The sequence below is a fragment of the Dermacentor albipictus genome, chromosome 4 (genome assembly GCF_038994185.2).
Source record: "Dermacentor albipictus isolate Rhodes 1998 colony chromosome 4, USDA_Dalb.pri_finalv2, whole genome shotgun sequence".
Lineage (NCBI taxonomy): Eukaryota > Metazoa > Arthropoda > Arachnida > Ixodida > Ixodidae > Dermacentor > Dermacentor albipictus.
In genome coordinates this window covers 111,461,945-111,480,134 of record NC_091824.1, presented here as the reverse complement: position 1 = coordinate 111,480,134, position 18,190 = coordinate 111,461,945, and the positions used below count along the sequence as shown (strand labels likewise).

The following is an 18,190-nucleotide window of genomic DNA, read 5'->3' as shown; positions in this document are numbered from 1 at the left end:
GTGGAGATGAGTTGCTTGGAAGCTGCATGGCTCCTTTAAAGCGGCCGTATCAACAGAGCCGGAACACTGTCACAACCGGTTTCACCAAAGCTGCGTTTCCTTTTTTTTTCATTTTATTATTGCGATAGCAACTATATGGGCAGTCTAGGCCCATTTCTGCCGTCGCCATCGCCCTGATGTTTTGTATAAAGCCCAAGGGTGACAAAATTGTCGCCGCGCGCCGTATGCTGTATGTGCGAGTGAAAGCGTGCGGCGGTATGCCGGCGATGGCGGCTCAATTTGGCGTGCTCAAAGGTGGAAAGCGGGGAGGAAGCGCGCCGTCTTCCGTCGCGCGCCAGGCACCGAGGGCAAGGGAGGGAGGGGGGGGGGGGGGCATTTTACTCCGGCAGCTCCTGCGTATGGCTCGGCCGCGCACGGCCGCACGGGCCCTATCTTGAAAGCGACCTGCGATGAATAGAGAGTCTAAGGTCGCCGATGGCTCATAGCTCCGTGCGCGCTGTGTTCTCGCCATTTAGTATGCGTTGAAGTGAGAGGCAGCGCGAAGGTCAATTCGCTTGCCGCTGCTGGCGGTCTTTAGTTGGAGTATGTGGTACTCGCCTAACGTCCGCACCAGCTTCGCTGTACGTCCAGTTTCACAGAGTAGAATGAAAGCGGATCTTTTTTTTTAATTGTTCCTTATCGCTTATAATCCTACCAATCACCAACATTTGCACTATTACAAAAATTAGACGTATGAACTTCTCAAATTACGCATTTCACGCGGACGCAAGGCTTTTCGAGCGACGGACACATTCTGCTGGGGTACTGGGCAAAGAATGCTTAAGCATTTAAATGGAATATTCAAAAGCTGTTGCGACTCAATGACCCTCTTTTCAAGGTTCCCAGGTTCCAGAAACGGTTCATCCTTAGGCCAGAAAGGGCCTAAGGATGATGCGCACGACTCCGAGCATGCTTCCTCGTATATCGGTGGGTGCAAGGGCGCTGCTCCCTGGAGGCAGAGGATGTGTACTCGCCAGTGATCCGTAGCTGTGTCCGATCTCGTGGGCAAATGTGACCTCGCTGACAGCCGGGACCACGGATCCGCCGTGCAACAGGAATGTGATGGCGCCCGTATTGAGCGCCAGGCGCTTCCGGCCCCAGCGCGTGGTCACCGTGCGAAACTTCTCGCACGCGCCACCGGGTTCTGCGTGCATGTGAAACGCTCGTTAGACGCTCTTGTTACAATTATTACTACACTTATCTTTGACATTTTTCACTGAACAATCTTTCTAAACAAACGAGGCAATTAGTCCGTGCGCAAATTCCATAATTATTGTCATTGTCGCGTTTTAGAGGCATAGATGTTGTTGAAAATGAACTATCTGCAAATTCACAAGGCCAGCTGAAACCAGGATGAAGTTAAGGCCAATCCATGGTTCGTATGCTGGCTGAACCATCATACTTACAGTGGCCGTAAACGTTAGCGCCATAGATGTCTCTGATAATTTTTGTAGGAAATTCTGTGCTTGGCGTACGGACTCCTAGGTCACGCCAGAGGTGTGTCGGTGCGATCTGTTAGGTAATTGTCATAACATTTCATTTCACATCACAAAGGCCGGCAACACTACATGCGATGGCTGTAACTTCGAAGAAACAATTGCGCATATTCCTTGTGAATACTCTTGTTTCAGTGCACCTAGATGAGAACTTTCAAGCGCATTAGTCAGTCTGCACAACCACCCTTTTGTTGGAAACGATAATAGTCGGACCCGATAATTCTCGGACATCCGATAAGCCTCGAACATACGATAATACTCGGTCATCCCACTCGTTTACTTTTATCAGCTTGCGTATCTTTCTATCTTCTTTATTTCTGTTTATGTAATGACGTAACGCCAAGCGCATGCCGTGCCACTTCGTCATCACGGGCACTGATATCAGCAGCGGATAAGTAACCGCTGCCTATAAAAAGCGTGTGCTAAAGAATAAACGCTGATTCCTTGTTCTGCACCGGCCACTGTCGTTTTCTGGAGTACGGCTTCAAGGTTGCCGCACGCTACCACAGTTTACCTCTCATCCCAGCACAAGGTAGCCTCCCAGTCTACAAAAGCTAACCTCCCTGCCTTTCTCTCTCTCAATCTTGGCTATCTTACAAACTTGGCGTCGACATTGAGGCTGAGAATGTTTCTAGGTCCATGACCGTCGCACAGTGCGTCTACGGTCAAAAGTACTTGTCCTGTTCAGATGAGCTCTGATCATAGTTAACTCTCATTAATGCAAGATTGACTCCCCTGTCGTTGAGTGTTTGCCAGAATTGTTTTCGTTTTTCCCACATTTAGCATCACTAAAACAAGCAGTAACGCAAATGAGCTAAAACATGCACAAGCTACATCTGTAAACGTGGCTAACCAATTTATACTTATCCTAAAGTTCCTGGATGTTTATTATCTAGACGAATTTAAACTACACGGCTCTATTCCGAAATACACCTCAGCTGCGTGGGCGAGATCGGCCGTTTCCTGTGAACTGCACTCCTAATCGCCCAACTAGTTCGGAAATTCAATGAATATACGTCACTGCTGTTATAAATTCAAGACAAAGAAGTGAACCCGCTACATGGCTACATACCGACGCCGCAGGCAAGCACGGATACGTGCACTTGTCAGCATTCTTTTTTCGCACACCTGGCGCACATTATTCGAAATTGAAGAACAGGGCAAATTATCTGTGTTCTACGATGTATGAAATGAAATTCAAACGTCAATATTTCAGCCAGCTTGTATTTATCAGGCGCTAGCTTGGCATGCACAAACGCAGACGCAGTGCCGCAGAGGAATAAGGTCTCTTCGACTGCAATTTCTGCAACACTTCTGCTCAACACCGTCCACAGCCACACGCGTTCACGTATTGAGAGTACAACACATCTCCTGCGTTCACCACGCGGCTTGTAAATCGATGAGAAAAATGTAGCGGTAATGTACTTCGCTACGCGTTTAACTGCGACTTCTGTAAATTACATGCTCATAATTACCGATATACACCACAGTATAGCTTTCTGCAGCTCGTTTCTTGAATTCCAATGGCGGAGTCGGAGCAGCCGACGGACTCCGCGAGCGAGCACTCGACTCTGGCGCAGAGCAACCCCTCCAGATCCGCGAGTGGAACACAACCTGCGCCGCCGGAGCAAGGCGGAAGCGGAAGTTCTATCACCGAGTTACCCAGGATACCTTGCGTGTTGTCATTTCCTTCCGCTGTTTGCTCCCAGCACCGCCGCACCGGTCACTTGTCTCTTCAGCGCCGTTCACCTGTTGTTTATTTAAAAGTGCGGAATGGATATCTCGCCAAGCGTGCAGCAGCTTTTGCTTCCTCGCGAGTCGTGACCGGTGGCGCCTCCCAGCAGAAAAACGTGGTAAAGGAAATACGTCAGGCAGAGTTCCTGTCCACTCCGCCGATTTTGGCGGAGCAGCTTTTTCTGCTCCACGGAGTGACTCCCGCTCTGAATCCCCTCCGACTCTCTCACTGGAACACCTTACTCCCGCCCTCACTCTGCCATTGGAACAAACTTGCTCCGAAACGAGCAGAAAAACTTGCTCCGACTTCGCCATTGGAATTCAACAAGGCAACACCGCATTCACTAGAGGCGCTTTTGTCCCGCTTTGAACTATCGAACTCATGGCTGAGTGGTAGCGTCTCCGTCTCACACTCCGGAGACCCTGGTTCGATTCCCACCCAGCCCATCTTGCAAGTTGTTTTTATTTATGAATTGCCTTCCGGAATTTTTCGCTCATGGTGAACGCCGCCACCGACGACACCGACTTTGCTGCGACACGAGCTCGTTAACGCTGTCGCGTTAAAACTGTCTGTTGTTAAAAGTCTGTTGTCTGCTGCGGGAGGATAAGGCCTTTGGACAAATATGCGCTTTACATGTAGAGGCAACGATTCGGCCTTTTGGCTATCGTAATATTCTTTAGCGTGGTTGTACTACGCGGTGGCAACGAAGGTGTGGTGTAGGGTGCTTCTTTTTTCTTCATCAAAAGCACGTCTCCGGAGAAAGCCGTCCGAACAAAGCGCGTTTGAAGCACTAATAAACATAGGAGAATCTGACGCTGGGCTTGCTGGTACATATTGCTTGAAAAACGACAAAACCCAGCCTTCGAAGACGCGTACAAAAAGAGGTCACGCAATTTCTTTCCTCTTATGTACGCGCCTTCGAAGGCCGTGTTTTGTGGTTTTGAAACCAATAAACGTGTTCTGAGAACCATGCAGGCATCGAACTGGCTTGCATAACATACCTTGTTCTTCTATGCAGGCTAAAGGGACTATTGCATATCCACTGTGGAAGATATTTACGTCGGCTCAAACCGAATGAATGCTGCGCCATGTTGTCTGCATTCAAAAGTCTGCCCGACAGCTGCGTTTTCAAAGTAGCGAGTGCAGGAAAACCATGAACTCGTGCTGAGCAGGTTCTCACATGAAATCAAATCGAAGAGCGCGTTGCAGGGGACGCGCGCTGCACTGTCAAATCGAAGATGAAAGCGCAGTACTCCCTGAATTACTTTAGGAAAAAGTGTAGCCAAGTTGGAAATGCATGCAGAAGATGTCAATTTGTCGTGCTGGATTGCCCAGAGCTGTTACACAAGCTGCGTCCGTCAACGCTTATTGGCTGAAAACAACGCATCGCTAATCCCGAGCAGTCCGGAACGACAAATTGAGACCTGCAGCTTCTGAACTAACTAGACGCTTCCGGATCCATTTTCTTCTGATAGTTTAACACTTCGATCAAACCCATTTGTTTCGTCTTCGACGCACTGAAAACATAACGGCACCAAACAAATTAGCGATACTAAATTTTCCTGAAGGTTTTGTGACATCCGCCAGTAGGAATTCCATCTATGAAACCTACTTGAAGTGCGGAAACAATATCGACTTTCCGTATGTAGTTGTGCCAAGGAAACAACAGAAATTTGCCCAGTGAACGCCATTTCTCTCAAAAAAAAAACGAAATAACATAATCTATAATGCATGACGACGTACTCCTTGTCGTCGCAACAAGCAGGATAACGTCTGCATTGCAACTCCGCTGCGCACTTAAGGAATGCTATTTAACAATGCAAACCCGCCGGAAAGTAATGCGCGTGCTTGAAACAGCGAAAAGCACATTTGCTTGAAGTGGGAGTGATTGATTAAACTCTGGGGTTTAACCTTCTGAAACTGCCCTGTGGATTTCGAGGGACGCCATAGTGGACGCCTCCGGATTAATATCGACCACCTAGGGTAGTTTAATGTGCACTCAATATATGTGCAGTAGACGGACGCTTTTGCATTACGCCCGCATCGGAATGAGGCCGCGGCGATCCGAATTGAACCCGCGACCTCGTATTCAGCAGTGCAACGCCATAACCACCACGCTAACATAGCGGGTCGGGGCGTGATGGCTGGCTCGGTTATTAACGCGACAGCGTTAAGGAGCTCGTGTCGCAGAAAAGCCGGTGTCGTCGGCGTCGGTGTCGGCGTCGGCGTCCGCGGCGTTAGCCGTGAGCGATAAATCCCGGCAGGCACTTCACAAATATTTTCTAAACTTTGCCTGCGTCAACCGCTACTTCCGCTCAGGTGACGCTGCCTCTCACTGAATAAGCTCATATCACTATCATGTGAACTCTCCGGCTGACTTAAATGTTTTTGTTCCCATCTCAATAACGAATACACCATTTGTGTCTTATCCCATTTCTTAACTTGAAATTCTGGCCATGTGTCGACATCAGCGGGCACAATGAAAAAAGAACGAAATTCACCCCGACTTTGAATCAAACCTGGCTGCGCCTCGCAACTGAAGAGAGTCCTTTTGCACCTCGGAAAGCGTTGCGTTAATCGGCATATAGAAACCAACGACATCGCCTCCGATACCTCCGTCGCGGCGCGTCGCTGCTCGCTGGAGACCTCGGAGGCCCGTTTCTTCATTTAAGCTGTGCAACGCTTGCTAGACACATTGGGCGAGCGAAAGCCCAGCGTTGACAAGGGCAGGATGCCTGCTCACCTAAGTTATAAGCCTGTGTCTCAAAACCTGGGCAATTCGGTAGTCCCCCGCTCGAGGAATTACAGTGTATGCTCAGTGGTAGTGCGCTTACGGGAACTTATTTTTTGCCTGCTTCCAGGCTAGTTATTCGCTGCAATGAGCCTGTAAGCAAGAACATCACAACAAATCTGAGGGATTGTCATTTCTTCAAGGAAGTGTACTTAGCCTGGCGATAATAAAATCACCGTAATGATATCGACAGCTAAACAGAGACAGGCGAAAAAAGGCTCCTCAAGGTTTGACCGAGACGGACGTCGCAGCGCTCACCGTTTGGAAGGGCAATGTAGGCGAGACCCAAAGTACCTTCTCCCAGGTCACGATTGGTCCAGACGTATGACAGGCAGAAATCGTCGTGGTCTATATGGGAGAATAGGTGCAACATCAGGGTTGCGTCCAAATCATTGCGGCAGAACGGGTTTCTGTGGGCCATGTAATCCTCGCACGTTGCGGTGTCGTTGATCTGCGCCCAGCGTCGTCAGCTCACATATCGGCATGATCAGTCAACTATGCTGGCCATATGTATTGCCGGTGATGCTAACGAATAACCTCGCAAGAAGTCCGAAAGGTTGATAAAGTTTCGTGGAAGTGAGGCAACTTGGTTCATCTGCAATACGTCGCAATGCTGTCGTTTAGACCCAGGGCACTACGCAGATTTGCCTGATTCCATCGTTTTAGGAACAAAAATCTCATTTGTTCCAAGCAACGAACAACACTGTGCAAGTACAGTACTGGCCAAGTTGAATTATGTGCATCATTAGCAGCGCAACAAATGTGAGACAGTCAATGTGTATTCATTTATTTATGTATTCATTTAGCTCATAGGCTCCTGAAGGAGTATTGCGTGAGGGGAGGATACCGGGAATAAGCAAAAAGGAAATGAGTAAAAAGAAATTATACATTGTTAGCGAGTAAACATGAAAGAACAAATATGTAATAATATAATAACGCGACAAATGAAACAAAACGACTGTGTGATGTAACAAAAAAGGAGTACCAAGAAATTATACAAATGGTAGCAGGTGAAGATGAAAGAACAAGTCTCTAATAATGTTAAAGCAATACAAAACAAACATTCAAACAAAACAAAAAGAAAGAACTATACAACTTTGCTACAAGTATTCACTTAGGTGCGCAGTATGGTTTAGTTGTGATGAATTATGGAAATAATATGCATAAGCGTGCTTTGAAGGATACTGGGTCAAGAATATCAACTATGTCGTTTGGTAGGTTATTCCAATGCTGAATGGCACGTGGTAAAGCGGAAGAATTGAAAGCATTTCTTCCGCCAAAGATACGCTGGAAACAGAGATGATTATGCAAACGCCGAGATGTACAAGATGGACGAATGAGCGGTAGAGTGGACAGGCGCGTGCTATGGTTCATTTTGTGAAATAGACAAAGTTCTTCGTAGACGAAGTTCTTCGTGATTCAAAAGATGTGAATGTGGCAGGGTATACATATATTAGTCCCAGATTTCTTGACACAGGATGAATCAACATACTTGAATCATGTGTAACCACAAGTGTATCGTGTATAGGTAATTTTATAGTAAGTTTTGTCCGTTTTGAGACCGTTTTCGTTTTCTTTTATTTTACCGCATTCAACTGTGTTTATATATTAGAAAAGTGTCTTCATTAAAATTAGTTGAAAGATTATGTTCTCTCTTCTTCTCCGAGTTTATTCGTTGCGCTGCTGCATGATGCACATCACTTTCCACTGCATCTGGACATGTCATCGAGTGCTCGTCTAGTTTACATTGCGTGTATTGCGATTATCGAGATAAATCGGGATAGTTGGCATTCGTCTTGCAATGCGCCAAGTAATACTGACAGTCACGAAAGGACACAACAGACAAGGACTGCAGCTCACCAACTACCAACTCTGAGTACTGGCAAACTATGAGTCGAAGCGTAAACAACTTAATTGGTAATTTGCGCCCTGTCGTCATTGTCTGGTGCGTCCTTTCATAGTTATCAGTAGTGCTCAGTGCATTACGAGATGACATATTTTCTGTGTATATATGTCCTCGTACCGGTCCACGCTTTTAACCAGTGCAGTGACAGATGAATGCGCGAAGATGCTGCCATCTTCGACGAATCGCTTCTTATGAAAAGCGATGTGGGCAGGGCCGCAAACGAGTGATGCGCGTCCAAAGGCGCATGGAGACGAAAGTGAAAGTTTGAGCCTTCCCGTTAAAGGATTCAAAGACAGCAATATGGCTTAGGGATCAAATGCTTGTAGATTGTAGTTTCGTTGAAATTACGAGCAAAAAGCGCGATTGGGTACGTCGAACAGATTCCAGGTGGCATATTACAGCAACATAATAGGATTGCGAGAGAATGAAAAAGCAGTCGAAGGCCGCGGAGAATGGTGCGGAACAAAGGTTTACACAATCTAGACAATGGTGTGGTTTCGAATTCATGCGTGAACGATATGGGGAACTTGATATGTCTGCGAGGTGCTTGCACTGGACCTAACTAGACTCATGATGAACGCATAAAGTGTGGTAAGCGCATATGAAGCCCCGAGCGACGTTGCGCTAAAGCGGAGCGCGTCGTGGCCAACTCACTCTCAGATCCTGAAGCACGAAGCGCAGGCCGATGATGCCTTCGAAGTCGGTGGTGGAGTAGATGATGTTGGTGGAGGTGATATGCGAGCTCACCAGGGCGGTGATTCGTTCGCGGGCTGTCTTGTCATCCACATTATCGGCAAAGAACTCGTACAGCACGTGGTCTACCACAATCTGCAAGGAAGTCGTGTCGGTGCATAGTGCGTACCTATTAGCCGGCGCGTTATCGCTGGTACACTCGGATGTGAGCGTCGGGCACCGCGACAGCGCTGCTTAATAAAGCGAGTGCATAACGAAATGACCCTATGACTTACGTCCTTTTGTTGCTTTAAACTACATTTTCTGTACGAGAGAAGAAGGGGTACAGAGCAGCTCGATTTTTGTTAATTGTGACCATATAACGCCAACAGACATTGAAGCCACTGAAAGCATCGGAGAAATGAGCTGTGGTTGAAATTGAAATGCAGAAATTATAGAAAGGAAAATGAAAGTGGACGAAAAGGTAACGTGCCGCCTGTGGGAGCCGAACCCACAACCTGCGCATTGCGCGCGTTCGTTGCGCTACAGATTGTGCTACGGCAACGGCTATCAGACCGCCCACTAACTTGGATATTTATGTTTACTAAAGCTAGCCCTAGTATTGTTAGTCGGCGCCACTCTGAGCCATGGTGGGTGGATGTGGCACATCCTTCCTTTTCTTTTTTTTTTTGCCCGATGGCGTCGCGTAACACGTGATCTTAGGAGACCGGGCACGTGGCTAATAAAACCTCTTATGCTACCTAATGACACCAAGGCTGCCAGACCCGATACCCTCACTGTGAATAAACGAGAAAAGGGGAACCTATAGGGGCTCAATTTTTCTTAATCATGGCCATATAAAGCAGCAGCCGCCCTCCTGCCCACCCGCTCCCGGCCTGGTCTTGTGCTATTTGTGCGCCCGTTTCAAACGTCCAAATATGCGAAAACTCGCCTGGCAACGCACGTCGCTAACCTATGATACCGGCACAGCCCACCTGCATGTGGCATACGCGCCGGTTTTCGTCGCTGCGCGATTGCCCACTCCGATTTTGACCACTGCGGTTCCTCGGCTCATACGTCCCGGGAGGAGGTTCGGCGTAGTCGAGAGACCTGCGCACTCGGCGATGACTGCCGCTTCTCCGCCAGTGTCGCGTAGAAGCACTCCGACTCCGCTGTGTCTGCGTTTGCACCAGACAGCACAGACAGAGGTAACGAGACGTACGTAGGTGCACAAAGGCGCAAAGCGTGACTGGCGATCTGTTAAGGAGACGCTAGAGAGAAAGAGAGACGAAACAAAGAAGAAATGCAAATGCAAGAGAGTTAACCAGAACAAAGGAGAGATTCTTGATGATGGGAAGGAAAGGTAAACCAGAACAAACAATCCGGCTTCCTGCCCTACGCTGGGGGACGGGGGAGGGGGAGATAAAAACTCACGCAGCTCCGTCTATCTAGGCGCATATATCACTGACCTATATTAACAGGGACGCTAAAAAGGTACGCAAGTCCCGTCCTGTACTATACTCGCGGACAACTTTCCGTGGCTCTGAAGGGAAAGCTAAGGGCGCGTGGCTGCTGCACACGTGTTACCACGCCAAATAGTCCGGCAGCGTTGACAGCACTCTTGGTTGCTCGGAACAAACGTTGAATCGACGCAGTTTCCATGTGCAACGGTTTCGCATTTGCCCAGACGCGGAAGTGAAAAGCCGCAAAATGACTAAACGTTTACACTCAGTGGTGTGTTCCGTCAAATTTAACTGCTGCTAATGAGGCACCTGTGTTTTCTCTTCCCCTGCCTAACCCTACGTGAATTAAAACGCGGGACTCTGTTCAGGAGCGCTCTCACTTGAGCGCGCTTTGCCTCCGCAGCTTTTCCTTCATTAGCCACAGAAAGTTGTCCGCTTGTATAGTAATTTAGCCTTCTGCAATATGATAAATGCCATTCTTACCGTGAGAGGGGGCTTAAGCGAAAAGATAGACGCAACAACAAAAAAGGCAGGCGAGCGAGGCTGCCTTAAGTTCCCACAACAGCTCACCATGACGTCATAAATTTTGACGCCGCCTGCTCAAGCATAATAGGTGTTGTCGAAAACCCGACGTCTATGTCGCGTTTCCGGCATAGACAATCTGCTTTGATGGAGTTTTGAAAGCGCGTCTGATATTTTCTGCAGCACAACAGCCGGCAATTAAATCTCATCTGAGATATATTATTGTCCAAATTAGAAAGACATTCCAAGTGGAACATCGTCTATGCGCGTCTGATTCATAATCTAAGCTGTTTTGTTTATGTACCAGTAACGGGCCTATTATTTTCCTTTTCATCTCTGAGTTTGCGCGCCTTAACTTCCTGTCAAGTTTCCTTCATAGCGGCACTTTCGGTCTTTACATCTCAGTAATCCCACAATACAGTGGTTGCTTACAGTGACGACTGTGAATACAGTGCTTGCTTTTCTTTCGGAGGACATCCACAAGCTCGTTAATGGCGCGGGAACCTTTGCCAACTATTTCGGACGCGTCTCCCTTGATGGTGCTTAGAAGGCTTAGACTTGCACCGAGGACGTCGAAAACCAGGATTCTTCAGAATGCAGGAAGAAACGGTCGTTACTTCAACATGACGTCAGCGGTGAGCTCACCGTGCGAGCCCGCAGGTCGATCCCTTGAGCGGCTAGGTGCGACTGCAGCCTGTCGAGCCCGCATCCACCGTGCGCAGCCAGCTGCGGCGGCAGGCGCACGTCACTGGCCGTGTAGAAGACCGTGTGTCCGGTCGAATTCGCTGGCAGCTGTCCCGCGTACTTCCAGGCTGGCTCGGCGTAGAAGACGCGTCCGTCGCTCGCGGTGATTCGGCCTTCGAAGACGCCGCCGATGACAGAGCCGAACACGTGGCTGCCCGCATCGCCTGAAATTATTGCGACAGCATTTATAAGGGTCCCTCGATCAATAATGCCTGAATACTCGAGGCGCGTTCGCGTCGTTGGCGTCGGCGTTGTCGTGCTGTCCCGCTATCGACGGCGCATGCGCGCTAACCAAGCGGAGAAGGTTTAGAGGGTCTCCAGACATAGAGTTTCTCACTACATTACCTAGAGGGGCATCTGGCGCTGCTGCGCTGTGGTATGCATGGGAATGCCGGTATATTGTGGATTCGGATTGGCATCGTTCTCGTAGAGACAGGACGCCTTGAAGACGCGCTTGGCAAGTACCGTTTCGTCTGTCACAATGATTCATTCTCTACTAGAACAACACGTGAAAAGCTGTTTTAGATTTATTATTACGCGAAAACATGTTTTGTTTAACCATGAGAACTTCTTATTGCGTGTACGACTACATGTTACGTAAAAAGTATCAGCGGGCCGCTAAAGTTGGAAGACAGACGATAAGGTTCGCACTCGCTTTGAAACAGTTGGTCGTCTGTTCTTGCTTTTCTTCCCTTGGAAATGCATCGTGGGTGAGTAAAGATGTAATATGCGTGAATGGAAACATTTTATGAAGATTTTACTTTGAGAACGCGTTATTTGCGTAGCCATATCCACGTTTTAGACGAAGCCTCTTACAACACCAGCCAACACGAGCCTCGCAGACACATATACCGTCATTCCCATGACGGCACGGTGCCCCCTTAAGAAACTCCCATAGACGGTGGCGCCAGATTACCCTCTACGTGTTATAGTGAGAAACTCTGTCTCCAGAGACACGGATTGCGTTTGACGTCAAAAACGACGAAGCGAAGTGTACGCACCGTGCAGCGTTAGCATGCCTTCTGCTGCTGGCATGAGCGCTGCGCGCACGCGCGATATAAGCACACTAGCGGTCCTGCTGAGCTGCTATCTGCACGCACTGGTCCTAGCGGAACGAGCAGTAGATGTCAAGCTAACGTTATCTAATATTTCACAAGGGCGCTAACTCCCGCCGACGCTTTCCCGTCGGTCTGGCCTCATGCACCATTGAGATATGATGCCTGCAACACCACTGCCGCTGATATTCATCATGCCAGCGTTATGAGATGCCTGGTAGCTGCCAGGGCACTGTTCCTCCTACCAACTTCTACTGAACCGGAGTAGCCTTGCGAGCTCGTCGCGTCAGCAACTACGAATAGTTAGAACATCGTCCGAAGAGTCTGGGCGCAACGCCATACCTTTCTATCGCTTGTCAATACTTCGCTTTCAGGCAAAACGGCCTTGTCTTTTAATTACCTTTTTAAATATATACGTTTCGGTCAGAGGACCAATCAGGGGCAATACAAAGAGCACTTTATAAGATAAAATCAGACAAAATGCATAAGGTGGAAATACTCATCACTATAGAGCACTTTATGGGCAAAATAGATATGTAAATATACTGTGCAACACACGACAGTACAAGTATTCAATTACAATCACTTTAAGCACTGCGTACGGTCATGCACAGTCAAACAGGTTATGTTCAGAATAAGGGCTATCATTGTCGCGAAATTCCTCAAGCAGTAAGTTCCACTTCCTGATGGCACGAGCGAAAAGACAGTGCTTGAAAAGGTTAGCGTTAAGCGAAATAGTGGGCGCATCATGGCTTCAGCAGCAACAGCGTGGAAACTATTTTAGGCGAATTTACTGCGTGCGTCCTTCAACATTGATGCGTCCGTACCACACGGCGCGATAACCAGACAATCATATCACGAGGTATTTTCATTAATAAGCAGCCACATGGAACTGATTTCAGTAGAGGCGAATTAGTCGAAGCACAGTCGCCACTCAGTCCGAGCTCATCGCACTGACGCAAAGCGAATCAGCACTGAAAGTACGCCGAAAATTAGTTCCTTATGGTTGACGCGACAAGCGATTGCAGTAGCACAAGGTTCGCTTCCACCGCATAAGTACGCGCGTTGTGGTAAATGATGAAATTGGTAACTACGACTTAAAAGATATTTATTTATTTATTTATTTATTCATTTATTTATTTACTTATTTATTCATTCATTCATTCATTCATTCATTCATTCATTCATTCATTCATTCATTCATTCATTCATTTACTTATTCATTTATTGTACCCTCAAGTTTTTACAGCATCGTAGAGCTGCGTATAGCTTTGAGTTATTCAACAGCACGTCGTCCCAAAAAATATCAGGCGTACGAAGAAAAAGAACGTAGCAATTAATTATGTATTGGGAACAGCATCCCGGGAAATCGTCGAAGTTGTAGATTACTCGGAGGTGGGGTGGTAGAGGGGGGCGTAGGGTGCATATATATTTATTATGGCGAGCGGCAGCAAGCAGTATGTACACACTTATTGACGTAATAGATCGCTGAAGCACTCAGCGCGATGCAGAGTAGCTTTTGGCTCACCGTCAAGGTAACCGGAGTAGATGTGCGAAAGATCGGCGTCGACAGGCCCGGACGAGGTCCTCATGACAAAGTTGTCCGCAAAAGCGGAAAAGTCTCTGCGCAGTACGAGGTGAAAGTCCCTGAAATGGATTAAATAAACGATGAAAACACAAGTTTGGGCAGGTAAGCTCAATGTATTAGTTACACGAAGATAACCGGAAAGCATCTTAATGCAGTTTACAACAGTGATCGAACAAAGAATATGTGGCCGGAGCCAACGTGACTGTCAATGGGACTTCTCGTGATTGTAACAATCGCTTTCCTTGGCGGCGTTTATAAAGCTCGATCACCCCCACACCCAATGGGCTATGAAATGTGATTAAAGTAAAACGGGGGGCTTCCTACGTTTTACTTTTCGCGCCATATTATTATACACCCCGTTGGGTGAGGCGGAGCGGCCTATACAAATGCTGCCAAGGAAAGGATGCAATGACGAACAGAAGTCCCATTGTCAGAATATTGGCTCCAGCGACATATTCCTTGCTCGACGACTATTTTAGCGTTTCGAAGTGTTCATTTTCCTGTCATCCACTGTCTCGTTTATTTATTGCAGTTTAGACAATTGTATGCGGAAAGATAACGCATCCATTGTGCAACTAGCGCCTTTATAAGATTTTTCGTTTCTGTGTGACAAGTTCTTCCATCGACAAAGAAAAATTGAAAAATAAATCATTTTGTGGACTTTTCTTGCGCCGTTGAAGCGATTATGCCAGCATTTGAGCAGAATAGAGTTGCTTATTGCAACATACGTTCTCCACGTTTTCCAAATGTCAGGTAATCCGTGCCAAAGAACCACCCATCTACAGTGGGAATCGTATCTGACGAAAATATAAAAGACAAGCCAGGACATGGCAGGCTGGAGCGTCACAGTGATTCGCTTTACAACGCGCCCTTGGCTCGGATAATACAACAATCCATTTATTTCAATTTTATTCCTTACGTGTCATCTACATCTCACGAATAGCCGATCTTGATAATAGCTCTGGAGGACTGCCATTCGACCTATTAATGAAGCGCGAAAAGGAACCGATTTGGAATATAATCGTCCCATTATATCGGCCCAAAATAGGAAGAAGATCACACTGAGCGTCAACTACGATCTGAATTGAATGTATTGGTTTTCGACCTTACCGAATGACGCCACGGCTAACAGCTGAAAGCGCGTAGGTGTTTTTTTCTGGCAAGGAATGACCCGTTTGGCTACCTCTATGGGTTACCTTCGCTCTTCTCTTGATGTATGTATGTATGTATGTATGTATGTATGTATGTATGTATGTATGTATGTATGTATGTATGTATGTATGTATGTATGTATGTATGTATGTATGTATGTATGTATGTATGTATGTATGTATGTATGTATGTATGTATGTATGTATGTATGTATGTATGTATGTATGTATGTATGTATGTATGTATGTATGTATGTATGTATGTATGTATGTATGTATGTATGTATGTATGTATGTATGTATGTATGTATGTATGTATGTATGTATGTATGTATGTATGTATGTATGTATGTATGTATGTATGTATGTATGTATGTATGTATGTATGTATGTATGTATGTATGTATGTATGTATGTATGTATGTATGTATGTATGTATGTATGTATGTATGTATGTATGTATGTATGTATGTATGTATGTATGTATGTATGTATGTATGTATGTATGTATGTAATAAAAAGTCGCGGACGGCTGAAAACAAGGCAGTGTGAAGAAATTATATTCAAGCACAAAATACATTCAGCTGGTGCGAGACAGGTGCAACTGGAGATCGCTGGGAGAAAGGTCTTTCCTTCTGCGGCGGGCATAAATAGGCTGATGATAACTATGTATGCGGCAGCCTTACTAACGTGATTCAATGAGACATCACATCTGATCTCGAGACGAGAATCATCCGAAATTTAATTTTACACATTAAATACCCCCTCTCCTTCCTCTTCTCGCCCTTGACTTTTCATTGCAGTCTCTGACACTTCAGAAGCAGACAGCTTCGCATATCTATCTATCTATCTATCTATCTATCTATCTATCTATCTATCTATCTATCTATCTATCTATCTATCTATCTATCTATCTATCTATCTATCTATCTATCTATCTATCTATCTATCTATCTATCTATCTATCTATCTATCTATCTATCTATCTATCTATCTATCTATCTATCTATCTATCTATCTATCTATCTAATTTTTTTCACGACGCCTCACCTCCCTTGGGCTTTGAAGTGGACATGTAGGGTATCGGCTGGCGCCTTCGTGGATCGCTTGACTCTGTGGGAGCTTGAGGTGGCGTCCAGCTGCGACCCCGGATACGACAGCAACTCGTAATTTCGGAGGAATGGGCCGAGCTCCTCCGCTGCGTGAATGGGTTAGCAGATCTTGTCAGAGCGTCATTTTCCATGCATAACTTGCAACAATCTAAGAAGCCTCATGTATCGTACTCATGGAATGAAACGCGAAAGAAAAACAGTAAAGTAAAACGCCTCGTATGTGCAATTACTCGTGCATGTCATGTTGCTACGAAACTGGTCTCTAATGGTGACACGGACTCTTAAGTGTATAAGCCAAAATAATGCCGATGTCACAAGAAAGGGAGACGCTGGAAACAATGGTCAGTTTTTGAGTGCCTATATGCGCTCTTGTCATTTCGTTACAGCTGTTTGTCAGAAAGTTGCCGAGAGATCTAGACACCATACCATTCCGCTTCAAGACAAACGCCGTAGGTTACATGCTAATAAGTCAGTCGTAAATTGAGGCGTTTCATTCCGTGAGTATACTATAGCACGCAGCTCTCTTTCGGGCCACTCAAGTGTTGTTAATAAGCTCGACCAAGAATACCGAAAAGTTTATCGTTTGTATACGGGGAAAGGCATCAACGACGGCGTTTCGCAAAAGATGGCGCCTCTTGCAAACTTTCGGACTTCCGGCGCATATTTCACAATATTAACTGAAGGCTTCACAGGAAGAGAAAGCTCATGGAGACGGCGACTGATGGAAATCTTTCAACGAAGAGGGGAGCGCCGAGAACTCGAAGGCCCAACTATATTCTCATTTGTGTCGGATATAACTACTCGTAATATGGCTCTGCAGGCATATAGGTTCAGCTAAATATTCTAGCAATGCGCAGTTAAATTACGGTACCAAAGGTCCGACACGTATTGCACATTTCGAACGCTTCTCAGGGATGCCGAACAGGCAGGCTGTTTTTCGCTTTCATGTCTCCCACTATGTCATTACGTTCATCTATATCAATAACTTCACCAAGTATGTAAGCTATAGGAATGTCCTCCATGATACGCTTGCACGAAGGTTCGCCGGCATATTTTTAGCGCTGCCTGCTGCATATGCTCACCTTCCCCACCTTTGCTGCCGAGGAACAGAAGGGCAACTATTGCGTTCGTGATGGCGGTCTTGCTTTTCGCTAACTTTGCTGCCATCTCGCCTTGTTCAGATGCTTTGTCAAACACGCTCCAAGCTACTCTGCTTCTTCTTCTGCTTCTTCTTCTTCTGCTTCTTCTCTCCTTCTTGCAAGTGACACGTGCTCGTGCATCTGTATGTTGATGTTGATTTCTTCAATCATAATTGTCGTAAGAACACAGCTTCTTCTTACTTTCTTTGACGTACTTTATTAGCATGTAACCTACGGCATTTGTCTTGAAGCGGAATGGTATGGTGTTTAGATCTCTCAGCAACTTTCTGACAAATAGCTGTAAGGAAATGACAAGAGCGCATATAGGCACTCAAAAACTGACCATTAAAACGAATCGTTGAGGTCATGCTGTGAAACATGAAAGGGCTTGTCGAAAACATGAGAACCTCGAAAACTATAAGCAAAGTCTGCCCGACTCTTGGCCAATCCCCGTGAGTGGGTAAGCGCCAAACTCATCATGGACATCATCATCATCATCAGCTTCAAGACGAAGTGTACGCTTTTCAAGCATACAAAAGCGATAACGGCAGACACAAGTGTGACGCGTACATAGCACAGCTGTCACCAGTATGCGTCGATTTGCTCTGCCTGGTCGAGAAAAGAAAAAGGAAACTACCCAGTTTATCACAGCCCATCTCGGCGGCCTGTGCGACTATACTATAGTTCTGCGAGGTATGTCGGTCTGTCCTAAAGGTTCGTGCAGTGAGTCAGCAAAATGTGGGAAAGGGCATAGCAGTCCCTCGCTCTCTTCACTCA

At 46.5% G+C, this 18,190-nt stretch overlaps 1 protein-coding gene across 4 annotated transcripts in view; it reads right to left on the bottom strand.

Moving 5' to 3' along the window:
* The window catches only part of LOC135914032 (disintegrin and metalloproteinase domain-containing protein 10-like), a 43,804-nt gene extending 26,284 nt beyond the window's left edge, over nt 1–17,520 (bottom strand). Inside the window, exons 1-8 of one of the 4 annotated variants that reach the window (XM_065446743.1) lie at nt 17,357–17,520; nt 16,213–16,360; nt 13,952–14,046; nt 11,270–11,532; nt 9,635–9,910; nt 8,622–8,795; nt 6,320–6,512; nt 1,014–1,183 (exon numbers count right to left, since the gene is read on the bottom strand). In XM_065446743.1, the coding sequence (XP_065302815.1) occupies nt 1,014–1,183; nt 6,320–6,512; nt 8,622–8,795; nt 9,635–9,910; nt 11,270–11,532; nt 13,952–14,046; nt 16,213–16,360; nt 17,357–17,441 (1,404 nt within the window). In that variant the 5' untranslated portion in view covers nt 17,442–17,520. Of the gene's footprint in view, nt 1–1,013; nt 1,184–6,319; nt 6,513–8,621; nt 8,796–9,634; nt 9,911–11,269; nt 11,533–13,951; nt 14,071–16,212; nt 16,361–17,356 lie in introns of all 4 variants that reach the window. The other 3 variants (XM_065446742.2, XM_065446744.2, XM_065446745.2) reach the window with 3 other exon arrangements.
* Between the last annotated feature and the right edge of the window lie 670 nt (nt 17,521–18,190).